Below are 21919 nucleotides of genomic sequence, written 5' to 3'. Positions count from 1 at the left end.
GCTGCATCACTGTAGCACTTCTAGTGTAGACTAGCCCTGAGACTCACTGCAGTAGGGTTTTTTTGTTTTTCAGTGTAGAAGCACCCTCATTCTCTCAACTGTAAATATTAAGCAGCATTTTGTAACTTCCTTCTTTCCCACACTGCAGAGCTTTTGCTTAATTTCCTCTCAGTTCTTCAAAACAGACATCTGCAGCCACTGCCTGCAGCATTTATTAACTCAAGGCAGCTTCAGCTCTTCAAACCTCTCCCCATTCTCATCACAGAGATGATCCTCTTCCCTCCATAGCCCCAGGACCAAGCATTATATTTCCAAGAAGCTATTCACAATTCCCAATCTTTGGAGTGTCTCAACATAACAGATCATGTTTGCTCACTCCTTAGGCCAGTGCATCTTCTCAACAAGCATGTTTTCTTTATCATGCTCAGACTATGTGAGCCAAAGCTTGTGTTCCAGTACTTGAGTTCCCAGGGGCTAGAGGTGGGGAACACAGAACAGAAGAGATGCTGATAATGGCTCTTCTTTTGGAAGAAAAACTTGACAACAAAGATTTCTTTGTAACGTATGTCAAGTATCAAAGGGGTAGCTGTGTTTGTTGCTTTTTACAGATCCAGACTAAGAGTCCTGTGGCACCTTATAGACTAACAGACGTATCGGAGCATAAGAGTGAATAAGGCCCTGGTCTTATGATCATGTAATTCAGAGATCCTCCAAGCAGAGCTAGACTGTGGTAGAAGAGAGAGTGCCTTGTTTAGACTCTTACTCCACTTTTGGTCCAAACAGCCGATCTGCACAAGATTGTTAGATCTCCCAGAGAGAGTTTAGGACGGACAACTAATGGGTTCTTCGCTTGTGCTCTCAGGGGTTTTCAGACTAAAGCAGTGGCTTTATTGATCACTCCTCAGAGGGCCAGATTCATGAGAGAGCATCAAGTAAAGCTTTGCTCTCTGGGACACTAGAAGGAGTCTGACTAGGATGCAGACAGGCTATGATTGGGGCCTATGCACAGACTCACTGGGGAGGCTATGCATTTGCCCACAGAAGCATGTCAAGTCACATCCTCCTCATTAGAACAAAATGTTGTGCACCCTATCTCAGGTATATCTACAGTGAAAGGCACTACCCTGACAAGTGGTGACAGATATTACACCCCATGCCCCCCGATGCAGTATTTTACCTGCGTCTATTAAGGCACAAAATGAGTAGAGGTCCTGAATCAAGCAAACTTGACTTTTAAATCGCTTGCCTGAAATGCATCTCTTCACCAGGAAAACAAATACTATCTCTCTGCAAACCTAAAACCTTTTAGTCAGGCAAAGAGGTATGCCTGCTATTCTGAAAGGAGGCATTTCCTGTCCACAACAAGCAGAAAAATAGGGTTAGAATTCCCAAGACAAACCACCATGTTTAAAAAGTTGTAGGTATCCTTTGAGATATGGTGTTACAGAAATCTAAGTTCTTAGCACAGTTATGCTTCTAGTACAGATAGGATCAAAGCACTGATGTTACTGGGAATGAGGTTATTATCCACATCCCAGGTAGTTCTCTTCTGTGGATTGAAACGAAGGAAGATGTGGGTGCACAACAGGACGCGAGTTGAACCAAACAGCCATTTTGCTGCATTGGGATGTCATTCAGTTCTTTATTTCTTTCCTACTTCTAGGGAGAGAGGGCATAAGAACTCATAATCCAGCCTGTAGAGTGAGATCAAACATCTCACAGAATTGAAAGTGTGAGTGGCAGCTGAACACTATCTTTCAAAGGAGCTGGATACAGCCTAAGTAGCACTAAATTGCAAGAAGCCAATAAGCTGAGCATAAAAGCAAGGCGACGAGGAACTAAATTGTAGGGTTATATGCCTATAAGTACTTTTTATTGTAGTTTATCTGGCTAGAAAGGAGATTCCCCGCCACCCCCGCCCGCCAAATCAGTGAACAATCTTCCCTCTCATTCCTTGATCATCTTTCCTGGACTCCATCTCAACATCTAAGCGTTGCACATCTCCTAAATGAAGTATGTTGCACTGAATTTCCTGACAAGGAAAATGAGCACAAAAACACCCCCAAGGAACAGGCTTAATGGGAAGTACAGTCTAATGGGAATCTTGATAAATTACTCTCCGTAAAACTGCCATTTTCAGCGACAACTGCCGCGGGTCAGCAGTAACGGCTACCGATGGAAGAATTTATTTAATCTTGAAGGAGATACAGAATTTGTCAGCTAGAACCCAAAACAAGATTTTTATTCATGCATCACACATGAATTCAATGAAGATTCTTCTAATCGTATCAAAATGACATGATGCAAGATTCTCCATACACTTGCACTCTATTTGAGTGCTTTCATGGAACAGAAGTCAGATTTGCAACTAATAAGAAGTACACAAAATAGCCTATTGTACTTAAGACCAGGTAAGTTTTCAACCAAAACAATCAGTATGTTATTTCTCTCCTTGTAAACCCCACAGAGGAGTTAGCATGCACCAGCTGGCCTTCTCTCATTAGAAGTCATTTTTATTGAAGAGCTTTAAGTTACCTAGACAGAAGGGGTGTGTGTCAAACCAGAAGTGTTCTTTATGCTGCACAAACATTAAAGGCCTACTCCCAATGAAGGGGAATTCAGCTGACTTCAATATCACCAGGCCTTAGGTTAGTTTCTGCAGCAAGGGCCTGATGGTAAAAAAGTGGATGAGCAACCACAATTTCAACACAATGAAATTGTGGGAGCCCCATATTTCATGAGCAGGCCTTAACAGCGCAATGGAAAGATACATAGACAGTTACAGAAATGTAATATAACCCATCTCCTCAGGAAGTTAACAGACTATGGCTGGCAGTGTTCACAGAAATACCCAATAACCACAAAGGAAGTGCGTTTGGCTGAAGAACTACAGACTTCTTCACTTTTGGTTCATGAGAACTGAGGCTCCCTCCACTCTTTCACTTAGTACAAATGACAATTCTGTTGCAAAAACAGCAGCTACTATTCAATGCAACAGAAAACTGGATCAATCTTGATCAATTTAAGTTTGTTCATTTACAAAAAGTCTCTTCCTGTCTCATGACTGATTTCACAGTAACAAGTAACTCACCATCTTTGGTAATAATGCTGGATTGTAAAACCTCACTTCCTGCACATCAGTTCATTCTGGAATTGCAACATTCCAACTATCTATAAACAGGATAGCCAGCCACTTTAAAAATCACACTTATCCAGGACAGAAGTTTTCTCTGCTGGGACATCTTATTTGTTTCTACATTAACAGGAGAAAGTACCAATCCCCATTGTTCAAAATGCAATTATGAAGTCTAAGAATGGCTTTTATATGCCCAGTTTTATTTAATACCTGATACATACATCCAAGATCTAGCAAATGGAACTATGACCTCTACCCCCTAAAAAAAAAAAAAAGACCACGTTCAGCTTACATGTCAACTACTCCCCCCCCACACATATACATTATAATCGGAATGTAAACACATACTTCTCTAAGTTGTGCCATTTTCTCTCTAATACATGCAGCATCATCCATTTATGCAGTTTGCTACAGCTCCAACAGACACAGCGTTAGAAACTGAAGATATGGATCCAACTTCAACCTAAATACCTCCCACAAGAAAAAGCAGTACTTGAACAATAATTTTGCATTTGTTATTCACTTTCTCCACAGAACACAAAAGTGCTCTTTACAATTGTTAACTACGCCTCATACTGATCTGATATACCTAAGTATCATCTCTCTGTAGAATTGAAATAGAGAAGCGGAAAGGTATAGTGATTAACCCAAGATCAGTTATTGGCATAACCGGGAACAAAACCCAGGAATCCCGCGTCCAATCCCCTACAGAAATTCATTAGACTAACATTCTAAGAGCCACTAAGCAATGGTCCTTAAGTTACTGTTATAACAAAAATAGCACAGAAGGCTCAGAACAGTAGGCCATGTGAAAATACACGAATGTGCAAGAGGATGAGTTGGGGGAGAAGCCATTGCCTTTTCACTTTTGAAGTCAGATCTTTAACAGTTGATTCCTCTCCTACAAGAGAAAACAGTAAAAATTCTGACACTTAACATAGTAGCTGGAGTCACTGCAATGTGACATTCTTCCAGTGATACTTAATCAGTTCTACTTCACATAAGGTCCATTTCCATTCAGATACCCACAAGATCCTACTATTATGTGCTTCTTCAGACATTATCCCATACCCAAGCTCTAATTTAAAGTTACAGTTTGAAGGAAGACAATAGAGGATATATTTTGGCTGAGAATGTTTTGCAAAGTTATGTAATCCAGTTTTTAAAATTTCCCTTAAAAAGAATTTTATTTAGCAGAAGTCCAGTTCACATACAGGGTTAGTGTTTGCAAATTGTTGGTATTTGAAATTCAGCCACCATTTACTCAGGATGTTCAAAAGAGTCCTTAGAGACAGATTTTAGCCATATTTTCTATTCAACTCGTTTGCCAAATGACACGAACAGCAGAGCTACAAAGTCCTGTTTCTCAGGAAACAATCACAGAAATGGCATCAGACTCTTGACTGTAGTGATGCTAGGGTAGGCTGCTGTTATTTAGAATTCATTAGCTAACCACAGTATGAAGTTTGGATAAAACCAAGCAGCTTTTAGTGCCAGCACTCTTCCCAACTGAACTGGAAGCATCCATTGCAATATGAAGGAGAAATTTATTGAGAGGAAATTGGGGAGAAGTTTCCATCTCACACACTTATACAAACTGGGCAGGTATTGCTCCTTTGTTTGCACTAAACTGGTATTTGGCATCTGCTCAAGAGGACAAGAATACCTTTTTGAATATACAACAGCTCTAGACTACAAGATTTTAGACCTCAAACTGTCACATATGGAGATGTCAAGAGCAGAGGGTAGAAAACACCCAAAGAAAGTGCACTGTCTACCTGCTTCCCTTACAAAAAATTCTTTAAAGAGCTTTCATTATTAAGGGTAAGGTAACAGATGGAAGCCTGACTTAGTGTCAATGTGTGTTCCAAAATAGCATGGAGTGCAAATAAAGTTAGCACTTTAGGTTTGACTCCTTGTGTTGAACACCTGTGTTATCAGAAAGTGTGTCAGGTGATAATAAGCATCAGCTGAAGTCCAACATCCACCACAAATGAATCACACCTCTGTCCAGGAAGATGTGTGGCACTATCATGGAAGCCTCATTTTCCCCTGATGAGCGCTTGTTGCCAGAAAGCTCCAGCAAGAGAAGGCTTTTTGGGCCTAGTCAAAACTAATCCCACACATTCCAGAAGTGAATTCCCTCCACACCCAAAGTCCTCCATGATCAAGTTCGGATGCATAATGTTTTGTTCAACAACCTTGTCTTGACAATGACTTGTATGTCAGCATGCAAATGAGTTCATTCCTCTTCATCTATCAACCTACAGCATTTATAAATACACAAGCAGCTGAATACTATGTTCTAAAGTTGCTCAGTTGACACTGTTACATAATCACTGCATTAGCCATCCCAACCTGTACATTCTTTCTACAGGTTTCAGGGGTAGCTGTGTTAGTCTGTCTCAGCAAAAAAAACAAGGAGTCCTCCTGGCACCTTACAGACTAAAAAATTTATTTGGGCATAAGCTTCTGTGGGCTAAAGCCCACTTCCCTATTCCCCTCACCTACTGAGTCAGGGATCATTTTTACAACCCACTCGCTCCCTCCCCATTCATGCACACAGATACACCACGTCTGACTCAGAGCCTGCAGGAGGGGGTCACTGCACAAGCCATTGGACACCCAAAAAGAGAACAGGCAGCCCACGAAGAGATTCACAAGCCATGCTGCCCTGGGTCACACACAGCCCTTGTATTTTGTATTGCAAACCAACTCCCTCTCCTCCCCCCCGCCCCAATATCTGCAGGTACAAGCCCTAAAGCATCCACCCCCCGACTCCACACAGGCCCCCCCCCCCGGATCAGTATCAGCCAGCTACCTTTACACTCTCCCCCGCCCAGCTACCAGCAGGGGGGAGCCCTGAGCCCGGCCCCCGAGATCAGTATCAGCCAGCTGCCTTTCCACTTCCCCCCCAGTATCTGCAGGTACAAGCCCTAAATCATCCACCCCCCGACCCCACACAGCCCCACCCCGGGATCACTATCAGCCAGCTGCCTTTACACTCTCCCCCCCAGCTACTGGCAGGAGGAGCCCGGAGCCCCCCCAGGGATCACTATCAGCCAGCTGCCTTTACACTCCCCCCCCAGCTACCAGCAGGGGGGAGCCCGGAGCCCCCCCCCAGGGATCACTATCAGCCAGCTGCCTTTACACTCCCCCCCCAGCTACCGGCAGGGGGGAGCCCGGAGGCCCCCCCCAGGGATCACTATCAGCCAGCTGCCTTTACACTCCCCCTCCCCAGCTACCGGCAGGGGGGGAGCCCGGAGCCCCCCCCGGGATCACTATCAGCCAGCTGCCTTTACACTCCCCCCCCAGCTACCAGCAGGGGGGAGCCCGGAGCCCCCCCCCCAGGGATCACTATCAGCCAGCTGCCTTTACACTCCCCCCCCAGCTACCGGCAGGGGGGAGCCCGGAGGCCCCCCCCAGGGATCACTATCAGCCAGCTGCCTTTACACTCCCCCCCCCAGCTACCGGCAGGGGGGAGCCCGGAGCCCCCCCCGGGATCACTATCAGCCAGCTGCCTTTACACTCTCCCCCCCAGCTACTGGCAGGGGGGGAGCCCGGAGCCCCCCCAGGGATCAGTATCAGCCAGCTGCCTTTACACTCCCCCCCCCAGCTACCGGCAGGGGGGAGCCCGGAGCCCCCCCAGGCGCTCACCTTTGGCCCGGCAGTCGGCACAGTACTTGTTCTCCTCCTCCAGCAGCAGACTGGCCAGCACGGCCTGGTACCGGTCCACGTCCCGCACCGACTTGCCCGTCATTGCGGAGGGCGGGCGGGCGGGCCGGCCCTGCTCCCCACGCCCCAGAAATGAACCGCCCCGGGCCCCTTAAGCGTGGGTCGCCCCCAGCGGCGCCGCCCCCGCGGAGCTCGCTCGCTCGGGATCCCCCCGGGCCCTCGCCGGGGCTCTGCCCGCACCCGCGGGGGGGGGGGGCTCCGGGCCCCTGGCAGCCACGAACCGGAGCCGGAGCCGGGTCCGCGGGAAGCGGCGGCAGGAACCGCGGGGGAGGGGGGGGAGGCTCAGTGACGCGCTCCCGGCAGCGGCCGCCGCTGCCTCAGGCTCAGCCGCTTCCTATTTCCGGCCGGAGCGCGCTGTGCAGGGGAGGAGCCAAGGGGGAGAAGGGGCGGGACTACGTGCCGGGCCGCGCCCCGTCCCCATTGATCCGCCGCTATGCGTCACGCAGCGGCGGATCTGCCGGTAACCAATCAGAAGAGAGGGGGCGGAGCGTAAGCCGCGACCGGGGGTGATGCGGAAAGTCACGTGACTGAGGCCGTGGGAGGGGCCGGAGAAATGGAAAGAGGCGGGAGGATCGAGGAGGGAGGAGGTATGCGGGGTGGGGGGACAAGGGGGGAGGAGGTATGGGGGGTGGAGAGTGGGTGGGGGGCGAGGAGAGAGGAGGTATGGGGGATGGAGAGAGGGTGGGGGAGGTATGGGGGTGGGGGACAAGGGGGGAGGAGGTATGGGGGGATGGAGAGGGGGTGGGGGGCGAGGAGGGAGGAGGTATGGGGGTGGGGGACAAGGGGGGAGGAGGTATGGGGGTGGAGAGTGGGTGGGTGGAAGAGGGAAGGAGGTATGGGTGGATGGAACTGGATTGGGGGGATAAGGGGGAGGAGGTATGGGGGGGTGGAGAGGTATTAGGGTGGAGAGGGAGTGGATGGAGGGAAGTAGCAAGAGGGGATGATGGAGTGGAAGGCTATAAAGGGGGGGAGGGAGGGAGGGAGGGAGGACAGGAGGAGGGTAGGGGAGTGGATGGAAGGAAGAGAGCAGGAGCAGGGACAGGACTTTATGCAGATTCTCAGAGGAGATGTCACATAAACCCAACTTGCTTTCAACCTAGCCAGGACTTTGCCCTGAACTCTTTGGCAGTGTCTCTCACCTAAGCATAACCACCTGTGTGCAGCCCTTCTCCAGCACTGACTTTCCATGCCCAAGGGCTCTGCTCTCTCGGAGAATGTATCTATGGACATAAGGGGAAAGGCCAAGGACAAACAGTTTTTAATTTCCCAGAAACAAGGCCATTTATTAACACAACTGTATCTCTCTAATTGCACCGTACATTCACAGCTACCTGGGACATTATGGCTACATCGAGGCAACAGACTGGCCACTGAATACACTGTAAGTCCCTTTAACAATACTGGGGGGAGGGGATCATGCATGTACCTGTAGGAAAGGAAGATACATGCCACTCAAGCTGGAAAAGAAGTTAGACAAAACAAACAGAAGAATGTCAGGTTCAGCTTCTCCGCAGCTTTGTAACTGACTCAAGTGGCTGACAGATCTCAGGAGAGAATCGAATCAAATGGAAAAAATGTCCTAGTTTAAACACAAGGTAAAAATAACTAGAGAGAAAAAGACTTAGATGAGGCTTTTTAACAAGGATATGTGTATTATAAACATACGCTTCCCAAATCCCAGAGGCCTCATCTTGAGGTACTAAGTGAAGTAATTAAGCAACCACGCTATGTAAAAAGTTGTGATCAACTAAGCAGTGGTGTTGGGGGAAAAAATGTAAGCCACATGCAACAGTCTATGAGACATTTCAAATTACATGACACTTCCTAAAGTGACACTCCAATCCCAAACACTTACATGTACATAGTAATATCTATGGATTTCTGTTTGCACTGGCACAAAATAAATAAAAATCACAACTGGATGGTGAGCTTTAGGCCTCAGTTTTCAGTGCTGTGAAAACAAGGCGTCCTTAATATTAAAGTCCAGAAATGCCCCTTGTAAATCCAAAGGATGCCAGCTTTTTTATTTGTATGAATGAAAACACTTCAATGCAACCCAATCATTGTAACTATACTAGTGCATGAGTGAAACTGGCTAGAAATGAATACAGTGAAATTAACTTGTCCCTTTCCATAGCTGAAATGCAAAGAGTAAACAGCAAGAATGAAAAGTGAAATTTTAAACTCGCTTCCCAGTTTCATTTCAGTTAGTTTTTATTAATCTAGCTAGTTGGGCAAAGCATTTCACATAGTAGGGTGACCAGATGTCCTGATTTTATAGGGACAGTACTGATTTTGCGGGTGGGGGATGGGTTTTCTTATACAGGTACCTATTACCCCCTACTTCCTGTCCCGATTGTTCACACTTGCTATCTGGTCATCCTGTCACATAGAGACATGCAAGAGTCCATAGTTTCTCCAGTTAATCATGGGGCCAGAGGGAATAGATTTTAAAGGGCACAATGGGAATGAGAAACCTGACTTTCAGTGGGAGCTGGGTTCCTGACTGCCCTTTTTGCCTTTGAAAAGCTTCCCGTCAGAGACTATTTACCTTTACAAGTTATTTGCTCAGAACTATTCATAACCAGTCATGCCAGGTATCTAGGTGTAACCCTGCAAAGATCATAGGCTTTCTGACATTTGAATCACGGCCTAAACCATGCCATTGAACAATACAGGAGAGCCACTAAGAACAATGGGCCAGATTTTCAGATGGTGTAAATCAACATAGTTCCAATGACTTCAGACGTGTCTTATAGAATCATAGATTATTATTAGAAGGGACCTTAGTAGATCATCTAGTCCAATACCCTGTGTAACTCTACTGCTTGACATGGAGTTACTCCTAATTTACACCAGTGTCAGTAAGAGGAGAATTAGGCCCAATGATTTCTGGGAGATTAGTGGATGTGATTCAGAGTATTAATGAATGTTAATTTGGTCCAGGCTTGTTGAAGTGCTTTGTTGATGATATTACCCTAATACACAAAACCTCACAGAAGAGGGAGCTGGGAAGGAATCACTAAGATGAATCACCAATGAATTATCACCAAGGGGATCTGGATATAAGGGAGGCTGGCCATAAAATGGGCAAGGATAAAAAAATAAAAAGGGCAGTTAACCACTGACAGTCCCTTTCATCCAAGGAACTCATGGCATTTTGCAAAAGCCCATTGCACTCATCTGAGGAATTGTTATCCCCATTTTATAGCTGGATAAACTGAGGGACAATGACTTGCTGAGTGTCACACTGTGAGTCACAGGTAGAGCTGGGCATCTAACCCAGGAATCCTGTTTCTCAGAGTCGAGTGCTCTAATCACTAGCCAACACTCCTTCCTTTTAGAAGATGGGACACTAATCACATTAAAGCAGGCCATTTTTTATGCTAGAGGACATGGTGAGGACTCAGTTTCATTTTTCCCCCTTCTCCCTTTTCTCAGCTCTCTTAAGCAACAAAGGGCCTGATTCTCCTCTCACACTTGTTTCAACCAGGAGTAACTCCACAACAGTCAACAGAGTCTCACTGGTGTAGGTGACAGGAGAAACTGGCCTTAAATGTGGACTATGGTGCTGACTGAACACAGAGACGCACACCAGAGAAAATAGGCTCCATTCTGTCACAGATATTTCTTTATTCAGTGAAATGAACTCACTATGAAGTGAATGGACATGACTGTCCTTAGTGACACTGAAGATTTAGTTTGTGGCTCTTTTGGTTTTCTTGTTTTGCCTTAGAGAGTCACAGCTGGTTTTAACTCGTTTGGATTTGTAAGATCTAATTATCCTCAGGACTTTCCTCTTGCTTTGGCTTCTTTCTTGTGGGACATGGCCTAGGGAGGCAAGGAAGAGGTTGATCGTTTTGACCTACTTGGTGCTTCTATGAGTCCAAGACCTGGAGTGAGATTTGAACACAGGGGACTTGATGGTGCTGCCTTTGCAAATGAGAAACTCTCTCACCGAAGCCAGTAGGAATTGCTGGTATGCTGCAGGAGTGTATTCAGGCCTAGGATCTCTGGATCGCAGATAAGGATGCTGTTGGCTGTGCAACACTGACATTTAAAGAGCCACTATCTTAGATGCTATTAAAATGCAATGAAGAAGGGAGGTTTAATAATTGACAAGGTTGCCAGCAACAGCAGGCGACTGGACTTGATGACCCAGGAGGTCCCTTCCACTCCCGTGTTCCTATGTTTTATGGCCCATCCTCAAAGGTTCCTAACTGCACTCAGGTGCCCTGCTCTCTGCTGTGCAACCAGAGCTGCACCAACCATAAAGCTAATGGTAAGAACAGCACCTTCTAGAGAGCTACAGGAATATTGCTGGTGTCCAACAGGTCTGTGTAGCTCAGTATTTTCTCCCCAATATTGGCCAACAATAAATAATGCCTACAAAATAGGTGACTTCTCCCTGCAAAATGCAGACAGAATTGTGCAAGAGTCATCACCATGAAGGGGAATTTCTTCCCAACACCAGATGGTGATTGGTGCCTCTAATGACTGCAGAAGGAACTCACCATGGGAATATTGGGTGTACTGAGTGGAGACAGTGTGGTTGGACAGAAGCACCTTGTTTCAGAAACTAAAAGACTAGACATCTATGAATATGTTAGTAGGAAAAGCATCTTCTTGCTTCAAGGTGTAAGCTGAGGTCAGGAAGAAAATATCCATTGCAGCATTGCAGTTCGGTGCAAACATTTGGCATTGCTCACTCTCAGGATACCAGAACAGATGAGCTCACTGCTCTGTTTAATAACATGGATCTCAGACTCTTATTCTAGCTGTTTGACTAGGTACTTATATGGCCCCCACTTCCATAATAAGCAAGCAACCTTCAAACGTTTATCCTCACTGCACCGCCATGAGGTAGGGAAGTATTACTGTCCCCTCTTTATAAATGGAGAACTGAGGCCCAGTGACATTAAGTGACTCACCCAAGGTCACCTAGGAGTCTGTGGCAGAGCCGTACACTGATCTCCTGAGTTCCACCCAGGGAAACAGCAGTTAAAAGATGATCCCCACTTTCCATGCTGCTCAAAGTAAATAATTCATTGGAAATGCAGCTCAGTCTCCAGGAGAATCTCGCCAGCTGATTTCAGCATGCACCGAACCTTTAGCTGCACACCTTTCATTGCCAGAGATATCAGCAGGGTCTCTACAACAATGCGGTGCTTGTTTAAATGGCCCAACTCTGGCATGCCAATAAACAGTGCCGGTTGGATGGGACCAGGAGCTGTGCAATGAGAAATCCTAGGTGGGAGACTCTTTAGCTGTCCACAGTGCAAGTTTTTCAGTTGGGCCCATATGACGAGATTTAACAGCACAAGTGATCTCCTGGAGCCTAGCAGGTAGTTTTTCTCAGACAGGGAAACTGCAGAGCAGGGGTAACCTTCCCAATTCATACACAGAGACAGTTGCTCTGCTTTCTGCTGCCCTCTACCGTTCCCTTTCTCCTCTGCATGGTTCTGTCCTTGTCTTGGCATGCTGCTATTAAGGGCCAGATTCAGAGTTGGTGTCAATCCACATCCCTCCATTGGTTTTGATTTACACCACCTGAGCATCTGGTCCTTAATCTCCGAAGGGCTGCATGCTCTCCTCTGTCACGCAGCATGGAAAAGACCACGGAGAATGCCAAAATGTGGTGGAAAACTCTGGGAAGGAGGACTAGCGATAGAGATACACTACTCCTCAGTCTGTCTCTGCAACATCAAAAGGAGGTGAAGTGCAACAAGGGTGGAACTATTTTCACCGAGGGCTGGAATTTTAGGAGGTGCTGCAGGCTTGCAGCTCCCATCGAACTCTGTGAAGGTTGCACAATAAATAACTTGCTTACTTTGCTGTTACCATGTCTCCTCCCTTCCCACACTTTCTGTGTCTCCCCACCCGGAGAATCTTTGTCATAACCTACATCTAGCTTTTTGGGGTAGGGACTGTCTTGTTACTCAGCATCTATACAGCACTTAGTGCAACAGGCCCCGAACTTGGTTGGTGGCATTACTGTAATACAAAATAGTAATAACTGTGGTTTGTATTCCAATAGGGCCTAGAGCTTCCAAATGAGATCAGGGCTCCATTGTGCTAGGTGCTGTACAGACACCTAGCAAGAGTCTATTCCTGCCCCAAAAGAGCTTTCAATATAAATAAATGTGGCAGGGAAAGGGTGGGAGGGGAAATATAAAATAAAAAAAAAATTAATGGAGATATCTTATCTCCTAAAATGGACCTTGAAAGGTCATCAAGTCCAGCCCTCTGCCTTTGCTAGCAGGACCAAGGTCTGATTTTGTCCCAGATCTCTAAGTAGCCCCCTCAAGGGTTGAGCTCACAACCCTAGGTTTAAGCAGGCCAATGCTCAAATCACTGAGCTATCCCTCCCACTGCTGAGAGGTGACATGACTCGCCCAGGGTCAGTGGCAGAGCCAGGACTAGAACTCAGGTCTCTGAATAATTAACACATAATAATATAATTTAATTTTGAGACTTGCAACCTTCCCCCATCCCAGCATCATCCTTTGAGTAGGGCAATAAGCCATCTACTGGAGGCTCCTAATTAAGTAACTTCTACAGCTATTAGCTACCCACTGCGGTGAGTAATTAGATGTACCATTGACTTCCAACACAGGCCAAATCTGTGATGTTGAGCGCTTGAATTAAACTTTTGTATTTTGGGGGGGAATCGCCCCTTGTTTCTGTGTATAGACTCTACAGGGAAAGGGGCCATAGTAACACTTAAGGTAGATAGAGAAGATTATGCCCCCATCTCCCCACTGCACTGACCAGTTCATGCATATTTTGTTTCCCAATGCTAGTCTCTTTCAAAAGCTGTCCTGCTAACAACAAATATTCTCATTGCAGTGACCTATGCAACCTTTGAAGGTGAACAGCAAAGTGCTGAAACACATATAAACAGCTTAAGGTTCTGGATCAGTAGCAGAGTGTGCACAGACTGCAAAGCTAAACACACACATGCTCACAAAACCCCCTTTCAAATAAAATATTTCTCCTTTGTTTACCTGCAACAGGCTGAATTTTGGCAGGTGAGTAATCAAGGGGAGTGTGATCTAGTGGTCAGAGTGAGAGACTGAGAAATGAGATTGTTTGGTTCTGTTGCTGATTCTGGCAAGGGGCGCAGAGTGCAGAATGGGAGAGATCTCTTTTTGTATTACTAGCATATGTGCCTCAGTTTACCTGATTGATATTATTCCATCTGACTACAGGGTGTTCAGTCAAAGGAGGCTGGTTAGAGAGCTCAAGAGGGAAATGAAACACTGACAAAGATACCTCCAGAGAGATTACCAAGCCTCCTTCAGAGGACAATGGGAGTTATTAATCAGGAAATGTCTACCTACCTGGCTCCAACCTGGTTATCAGATTTTTTTTCCCAAGACCAGAATTTAGGATCAAAGGACACTAAACCCTTAAAAACCTCTGCCTACAGAGGAAGGGGGTAGAGAGCCGCTGCTGGAAGTGACACAGAGAATGCAACAGCGCAGCCTGTCTCTCCGAGCTCGGAGATGGAGGTAGCTGGGTTAAGTGAAACTTACCAAAACTTAAAGAAAGGATGAAGTTAGGTGAGACCAGACACATCCAGACTTTTCTTGTTTTAAGACTTTCCTCTGCTTGCTATGTACCTTTTGGTGAACAAACAGTATGCTTGTTTTGAAGAAATTGTGTTTGGGTCACTTTAACCAACAGCAAGTCCCAGGCTCCCAGAGAGAAGTTTTCTTGCAGTTGCCAAATAAAACTAGGCCTATCATGTTCTCATATGTAGGAAATGGGTTGGAACCCAGAGATCCAGTCCAAGAGTGGTGGAATTGCGGTATTCCACCAGAGAAAGGTGAAGGAAGCCACATCTGCCATCCGAGGGGTGCACTTAAGAGGGACTGCAAAGAAATCTAAAACACAGTTCCCCCTAGAACCGTGACATGTGGCCTAATAGTTGGAGCTAGTTATGTGCTGTGTAAAAAGACATTGTGTTGATCAGTTTTTAACGTTAGCAGGTATAGTTACTCTTGGGTAAGCCAGAAGTAGTTCTCACTACTGCCAGCCCCCAGGCATTCAAAATCCTGAGTCTGGCCCCGCCAAAATCATGAGATTGTCTTAAAAGTCATGAGATTGTTTTTTAAAAATAAGACGTGTTGGATCTAGGATGAGCCCATTCTTCCTACAGAAATTGGCTCATCTCCTCCTTCCTACTTGGAGCATAAGGTCCCTGCGTGAATTCCTAGCATAGTTTCCCTCCTTCCTTTCCCTACATCACTCACAATCCAATGAGGAATTTCTCAGTGACTTTCTGGCAGCTTTCCAATGGAGTAGCCTCCGCTGCCTTAGTCCCCAGGAAGCCTGCTTTCTTACTGATTCCATCTGGACAGTCAGTGGCTTGATGTGTCTGTGGCAGATGGGTCCAGGGGGTGGCATTCAGGTCTGAAACAGGTTCGGAGGGCGAGTGTTAGATTAGAAGTGAGATCAGGAATTAGGGATTGGGTTCAGATTAGACATTGGACAGATGCCCAGAGGGACGGAAACCTGCTAGATACACTGACCTCGTGGGCGTTTCACTGTCTGGGAACAACATCTTGTGTGTGAACTGCAGTTCTTGGGATGTGTCAGCCCCACCTGAACCAGAACCAGGGAAATAGGGCTCCCCTGTTCGACCCACAATGAAACCAACAGGGTAGATTCAAATCTGGGGATTTGGACCTGATCACCACTGAAACTCAAAGGGCTGTACTGTGTCCCATTTCTAGCTAATACTGATTTTGGTTGATTGGACAGACTCATCAGGACCTAGTTTTACATGTCAGCCAAAAGACGGCATGTCCTGCATAGAGGTCAGCACTGAGACAGAGGGGAGAGCACCCCTTTTCTGGAGTCACACGACAGCATCCTGGATCATGAGGAGAAATCACTTCCACAGCACAGTCCTGGGCTCCACGCATTGATTCCCCCAAGAGATCACTCCCTACCCAGTCCCCAACACTGCTTCCTCTCACCTCACAGCATTGAGACCACCACTTACCCAGAAACAGGAGTCACTCTTCTCACTCCCTGGAGCACTCACGGGTCTCCCATTGAAGGACCAAACAGGGCCCAAGCTGCTTAGCATAGATCGGTCAGTGTGACCCTAACCAACAGCCTTAGTTGTGAATGTTCTGTCTAAGCTGTAGGCTTCTTTCACAGCCCTCATGCTATTTTAAAGCCTTTTTAATGCCAGTGACTGTGACTCTCTTTCAGTTCGAAAGCACAGGCTCTCTGGCTAGACTCTGTCCCCTGGCCTGGCCTGCCCTGCCTGGAAGAACTTTCCCTTCACCTGAGCCATGAACTGGAGCTAGTTCCCCGGGGTCTCATGGGACAGAGGAGGGCGTGAAGGGGGCTCCCAGCCAATCTCTCTGCCCTCACCTCCCAAGCTGCTCCATATTAATGAGTCTGCCCCACCTTCTCTCCTCCTCCAGGCTACTGCAAAAGTCTGTCCAGCTGTTGGATTTGCAAGCTTGTGCATTTGAGGGCTGGCTGGCTGGCTGGCTTTACCTGGACTTTCAGCTAGCAGAAGGGGAAACTTCCCTGCTTCTGAGCTAGCCAGAAGCCCTCACCATGGCTAACTCCTTTGGTAGCCTAAAACTCTGCCTTCTCCTCGAAGCCATCTGCCTATGTCTAGCACAGCTTGTAAGTGTTCTCCTTTTATATCCTTATGCTTGGAATGTATCAGGGTTGGGCTGGGGAACTGTCCCCTCTCTGCACCCCCTTGTAAAATGTTTAATTTTTTTGTCAAATTGCTTGCAGTGCCGAGCAGCTTTCTGATTCTTTGCCTCCTATTTTTCTATGAGCTTTCAGTGAGTTTCCCATTCTAGCAGTGCCTAGCGCAAGGAAAATCCAGTGGACTCCCAGGGGGAGTCCAGAGCCCGCATGCCCCCAAATAACCTCGAAATACTTGAAACTATCTTCATCTCTGTTGGGAGACTGAGGGGGCCCTGGAGAAAGGCAGCGCCCGAGTGGCATGGTTCTTTTGGAGATTTTCAGACTCACAAGGTTCTCTTTTGTTCACTGTCTGTGTCTTTTGCCTCCCGTCCTCTCGGGGCCGTGCCTGCGTGTTTCTGGTTAGGTGGAATCCTGCTGCAATTGAGTCGCTGCAGAACTGCTCAGTGTCAGCCGGACTCAGGGAGGAGGCTGCGTTGGTTTGCGATTGCTAGGGAAGGGTTTGAATGGAAGGATTTGCAGAAAGGCAGCAGGCCTTTGTAGGTCCCTGGATCTTTGCAAAGAGGGATAATGGGGATAAAGCCCTATTTGAGATGGAGCCAGCTTGGGGATGTTCTCTTCCCCCACCCTTGTCCCCCTTGACGATTTTTGGAAGCATCATGCAACCTGGGGCACTCTAACGAGAAGGAGAGGTGCTCCTTGGAAGTGTCTTTAGGAGCCAGAGATAAGCTAGCCCAAATAGTGGATAGGTTAGTACTAGAAGGAAATACTCCCTCTGTCCCCAATTTGCATGCTACAGAGGGACAACCCTGCTGAGTTCCTACTCTCAAGAATACCGGGTTTTTTGGGGGTTTTTTGGCCAACAAAACAAAACAAAAAATGAAAATCAATTTTTTTAAGTGGAAGTGTCATTTTCCAAAGAAAGGCTCCAAGCAGTGAGTGGGAGAGAAGACAGGACAGAGCTGAACTGGGCCGCTCTGAAGGAAGCTCTCCCTTGACAGAGAGCTGGAGCACACAGTCGCTTGCACAGAAGAGGCTTGCGGTGGATGCATAGTGGCTTGTAGGAACCTGGAGCCAAGCTGAATCCACTGCAAGGGGCCGGCTTGACTCCACAACAGCGCCTAGGGCTTGGGAGTCCTTAAAACAAAGAAGCATTTGGCAAGGACAAAGGTGCCTATTCATTGGGTGCTTCCAGGAAACCTCACTCTCTCCTGCTGCTATTTATGTATAAGGAGCAATGCTGAGCTTTTTTTTTTCTTTTTCTTTCTAACAAATGTACAGAAGCAACTGGCCTCTTCCCTTTAGAATAAGTAAGCACTGAGGAGTGAAGAACAAAGCCCCAAGCTGTCGCTGGCCATGTCAGATGCAACCAGCCCGTCTGATTTTTTTATTTCCAAGAATCCCTGAATTCCATCTCTGCTTTTAGTCTCTTTCCTTAGCATGTCCCGAAAGGGGAGCAGGGATTTATTTGTGGAATTCCTACCACAAAAGCCTCAAGGCTGCGGACAAGGCTGCGTCCGCAAAGATGCCTATTCTCTCCTAGCAGGGTTTAAGGCTGTGAGATTTGCAAAATTGCCTAAGGGGTTTGGACACTCCATTCCCTTTAAAATGATTGGGCCTGGGCCATTTCAATCCCCTCAGCAACTTCAGATAGTTCAGCCTGGATCTTTAACTCTGGATCAACTAAGGTGAGCTGCAAAAACAGAGGCTACTTTAAAGCGCATCCTTAAGATCGGAGTTGCCTTTTGGAGGTGGGATGGGTGGGTGGAAGCATGATTCTGATCTCACACACACACAAGGGCTGTAATTCCACTGGTTTCCATGGAGCTACTCCTGATTTACCCCCATGTGCCTGAGATCAGAGTCAGGCTTTGGGTTTCACTCTGTAGAGGAGAAAATGCAAACCCCAGCTGGGGTGTTTGAGAACAAGGAGTAGATTCAGGGAACAGCTTGCTTAGAAGCTGTCCCTGGCCTGCCCCATTCATCCCTATATAAACCCCAGCTACGGGGGAGAAGCCTCGTGCCTGCTTCCTTCGCTAGTCAGAACAAAATTGCTCGCGGATGGGCTGTTTTGCAAGGCAGCTCGGGACGAGGAGAAGCAGCTGTCGTTTCCTGGGCCCTGGGCTGGCTGCTATGCTGTGTGTCGCCTACTCCTCGCTTCTCGGGGAAGGGTTCCCCATGGCACGGAATTGTCCTCCTGGCTGACGGCTGGAGCGTTACACCAGGGCTCCCTGTCGCTCTGAGCGCCCCGCCGGCCTGCACTGCGAGCCGACGTCTCGCCGAGCCCAGGTGTCTCTCTGGGTTAGCAGGGCCGTGAGCTCTCCACCTGGGGCATTCTGACCGGGAACCTGTGCTTCTCTTTCCTTTTCCTCAGCAAGGTCCTCCAGGAGAGCCCGGCCCCCGGGGGCCCCCGGGTCTGCCAGGAGTGCCAGGATCCGACGGCGCTGATGTGAGTACACAGCTCAGGAGCCTGAGCAAGGGATGGGGGAAGGAGGGGAGCAGGGAGACAAAGAGGGGCATTGTGTCAAGGTACATAGCTGTACTTCTCAGCTGCGGCCAGCAGAGGGCGGAGGTGTGCATGGTCTGTGTGCTGAACCTCTGGGGTGTGTGTGTGTGTGTGTGTGTGTGGTGGGATGGGGTCCTTCTGCCAAGACCCCTCCTCTCCTAACTTAAACTGGAGTCAAGTGGGGCCCTAAGCCCAGATAAAACTCCCCCTACCAGCAGGATCGGGGCTTGACATGCAAACCTCCGCAGAGTCAGCCTTTGTCATGCCACTGGGCTGGCTGCAGGAGGCACCGGGTGAAGTTCTCTGGCTTGGGTTATGCAGGAGGTCAGGATCATAGGGAACAAAGGAGTGGATGGGACCTGCTGGCTCACCCAGCCCTCTGCCATCACTGGCCCCTCTGGCCATGTCAGTCTATTGATGAAATTACCAAGCTTCGTCCTGAAACTAAGTTAGTTAGTTTCCTCGTAGCCTTTGCATCTATGGGTCTCTGCAACTAGCAGGGAGCTGCTGATTTGCCTCGTGGTGGAAATAAAAGGCACAGACCCTTTTAAACTCAGAGGACCCAAACCCCTTCATTCCTACAATGCAGGGCAGGCTGGGGGAGAGAAACTGGGACATTATATCTTAACCCTCTCATTGCTGGCTCTCCTAGATTCGCCAGCACACAGCTGCCTCTTTCTATGTGTTTGTGCAGTGAGCAATGCAACAGGACCCTGGTCCTGATAGGGGCCTCTGAGTTCTGTTGCAATACAGATAAAAATAAGGGCACCCACCACTGTGTCTTAAAAGAGACTCCTGGGCTCAGCATTGTCGCACGGGCTTCTCTGTCCGTTTCACAGTAGCCTGGGCCAGGGTTGTCCCTTCTGAAGTCACTAGAGGGTGGATTTGCAAAGCCTGTTTTTTTTCTGGGATGCAAATTGATAGCCAGGAGGGCAGACTTGTCTGCAAGGGCCAGATTTTCAAGGGTCTTTAGATGCCTAAAAGTACAGCTAGTCCCCTGGTGAGATTTTTTTCAAAAGTACCTTGAAATCAGTGGGTATTAAGGGATTTTCCCAATTCCATTAGGTGCTTATCTGCACCTTTAGGCTCCGAAATACTTTTGCAAATCTGGCTCGGAATGGTTAATAATTAAAATAATAACTGTATTTGCAAAGCTCTTCTTCCCCTGCTCCCTGGAGCCCTGGCCAAATTGCTCTGGGTGCTGTCAGAAATGAATAAAATGTCTCTGAAATGTACCAAAAAGCAACAAGCCTAGAGTAAAGCATCAAGCTTTACTGCATCAAGCACCAAGCAAAGAGCCCAGTCCTGAGGCTCCCCCACTCAAGTGGCTCCCATCGTTTTTGTGGGATTGGGCCCAAAGATGAGACGTGCAGAAGGGATCCTAAAGGAGGAAGAAGGGATGGAAGGAAAGGGTCTAACACATGGCTCCTGCAGGAAGCATGATGGAAAATGCCGTAGGAGGAGACGGAAAGGGGTCACTGGGGTTTGGAAGTGCAGGGGGAGGGATCGGGGCATTTGGAGCAATGGGGTGATTTCCTGCTCACTGGGGATGCAGTGATGAGGTCTCCGAAGGGCATGTGGTGCCAGAGAACTGACACTTTTCCGCCTGAGGCTCAGGAAGGGTGCCAGGAAGATAGGCCAGGCCTGTAAGTAATCAAGAACTGACCTATTCTCTGGGCCCAGCCCCTCCGGAGAGACCCACAGTCCCCGGTGTGAGATTTTGGTGCTATTTATACACTGAATGTAGCTGTGGCTTCTCCTTGGGACCCACCCCCTGGACGCTGGCAGCCGGGGTGGGGGAGGAGAGCAGTGGCTTTTGACGAGCTGTCTCTCTTGCAAAATCCCGTGGAGCATTTGGACAAAGCCTGCTCTAGTCTGGACAGGTATGCAGGGTGAGCGTCATCTCCAGGCCAGTGTGGTCACGTGCAGCCCATGAAGGATTCGTTTCATCTCAGACAGCCAAGTAACTGTGTAGCGCTGCTTAGGGCTAGCTCATCGGCGGGCTAATGATGCACCTTTATGAACTCCAATGACTCCACTATGTGAACCTGGAACCTGAGGCCTCCTGAGGGCTCTTTGCAGAACTTTTTGGGGCCCCTGGAGCAGTGGGTGAGGGGCTAGTTCAGACCTTCAGAGGCCTGGTGCCTGTTGCTGCCATCCTATCCCTTAAAGCAGGATTGAAGTACTAAACTGCTCTTCGTTCCAATGCAGGCAGCCCCCGGAAACTAGCCAGCCCAAGTCAAATCCGCGTTTTGCCCCAGTGTCCTCGTGTTTAACACACTGGCCCTTGGCTGAGAAGTACGAGTGAAGCCTGGGTTGTGAGATGCCTTGTTACCCCATCAGACAGGCCACATTCCAACTCGGGTCATTCTTCATCCCCTAAATTCCTCCCTTAGGTTTCAACTGACTAAAGCTTCCTTCTCACCCAGTCCTAAGCTGGTGCATTGTGTTCTGTTCCACAGCTGCCACATCCCATCCCAGAGGTGGCTGCCCTTCAGGGCAGGCTGGAGCAATCCCTTTCCCAAACCAGACCACAGTATGGCTCCCCCCTTAAAGTTACGATACTCTTGAGTACATCCCCTTACAAAAAGTGAATCCTGGTTCTAATCCCTGGGGCACCCAGAGAGCTTGGTTGCACAGCAGATGGATATTAGAGCAGCATGCAGAGAACCCCTGGAGACAAACCTGCTTTACTGCGATGGGCAGGTGGTGGAGCTGGGATACACCCCCTTAGCTTGCATGTGCTTCGTTCCTCTCTCTAGTTGCAGCATTTGGGAGCAACTCTCCCCTCCTGGCCTGCTGTTCCAACTGCTCCAGTTCACTTTGCCCCTCAGTTCCGTCCCCTCCCGTGTGTT

The 21919-nt window shown here is 48.0% G+C and overlaps 2 protein-coding genes across 5 annotated transcripts in view; one reads left to right on the top strand and one right to left on the bottom strand.

Moving 5' to 3' along the window:
- Nucleotides 1-6974, bottom strand: part of SMAP2 (small ArfGAP2) — a 34732-nt gene extending 27758 nt beyond the window's left edge. Inside the window, exon 1 of one of the 3 annotated variants that reach the window (XM_030538707.1) lies at nt 6794-6974. In XM_030538707.1, the coding sequence (XP_030394567.1) occupies nt 6794-6896 (103 nt within the window). In that variant the 5' untranslated portion in view covers nt 6897-6974. The remainder of the gene's footprint in view (nt 1-6793) is intronic. The other 2 variants (XM_030538708.1, XM_030538709.1) reach the window with 2 other exon arrangements.
- A 409-nt stretch (nt 6975-7383) lies between these two features.
- The window catches only part of COL9A2 (collagen type IX alpha 2 chain), a 49735-nt gene continuing 35199 nt past the window's right edge, over nt 7384-21919 (top strand). The window contains exons 1-4 of one of the 2 annotated variants that reach the window (XM_030538704.1): nt 7384-7458; nt 8199-8252; nt 16318-16528; nt 18933-19007. In XM_030538704.1, coding sequence (XP_030394564.1) covers nt 16457-16528; nt 18933-19007 — 147 coding nt within the window. In that variant the 5' untranslated portion in view covers nt 7384-7458; nt 8199-8252; nt 16318-16456. Of the gene's footprint in view, nt 7459-8198; nt 8253-13828; nt 13903-16317; nt 16529-18932; nt 19008-21919 lie in introns of those variants that run through there. The other variant, XM_030538705.1, reaches the window with a different exon arrangement.

Source organism: Gopherus evgoodei, chromosome 20 (genome assembly GCF_007399415.2).
Source record: "Gopherus evgoodei ecotype Sinaloan lineage chromosome 20, rGopEvg1_v1.p, whole genome shotgun sequence".
Taxonomy (NCBI): domain Eukaryota; kingdom Metazoa; phylum Chordata; order Testudines; family Testudinidae; genus Gopherus; species Gopherus evgoodei.
Note: the sequence above shows the minus strand (reverse complement) of the source record. Positions and strands in the feature narration are given on the sequence as shown.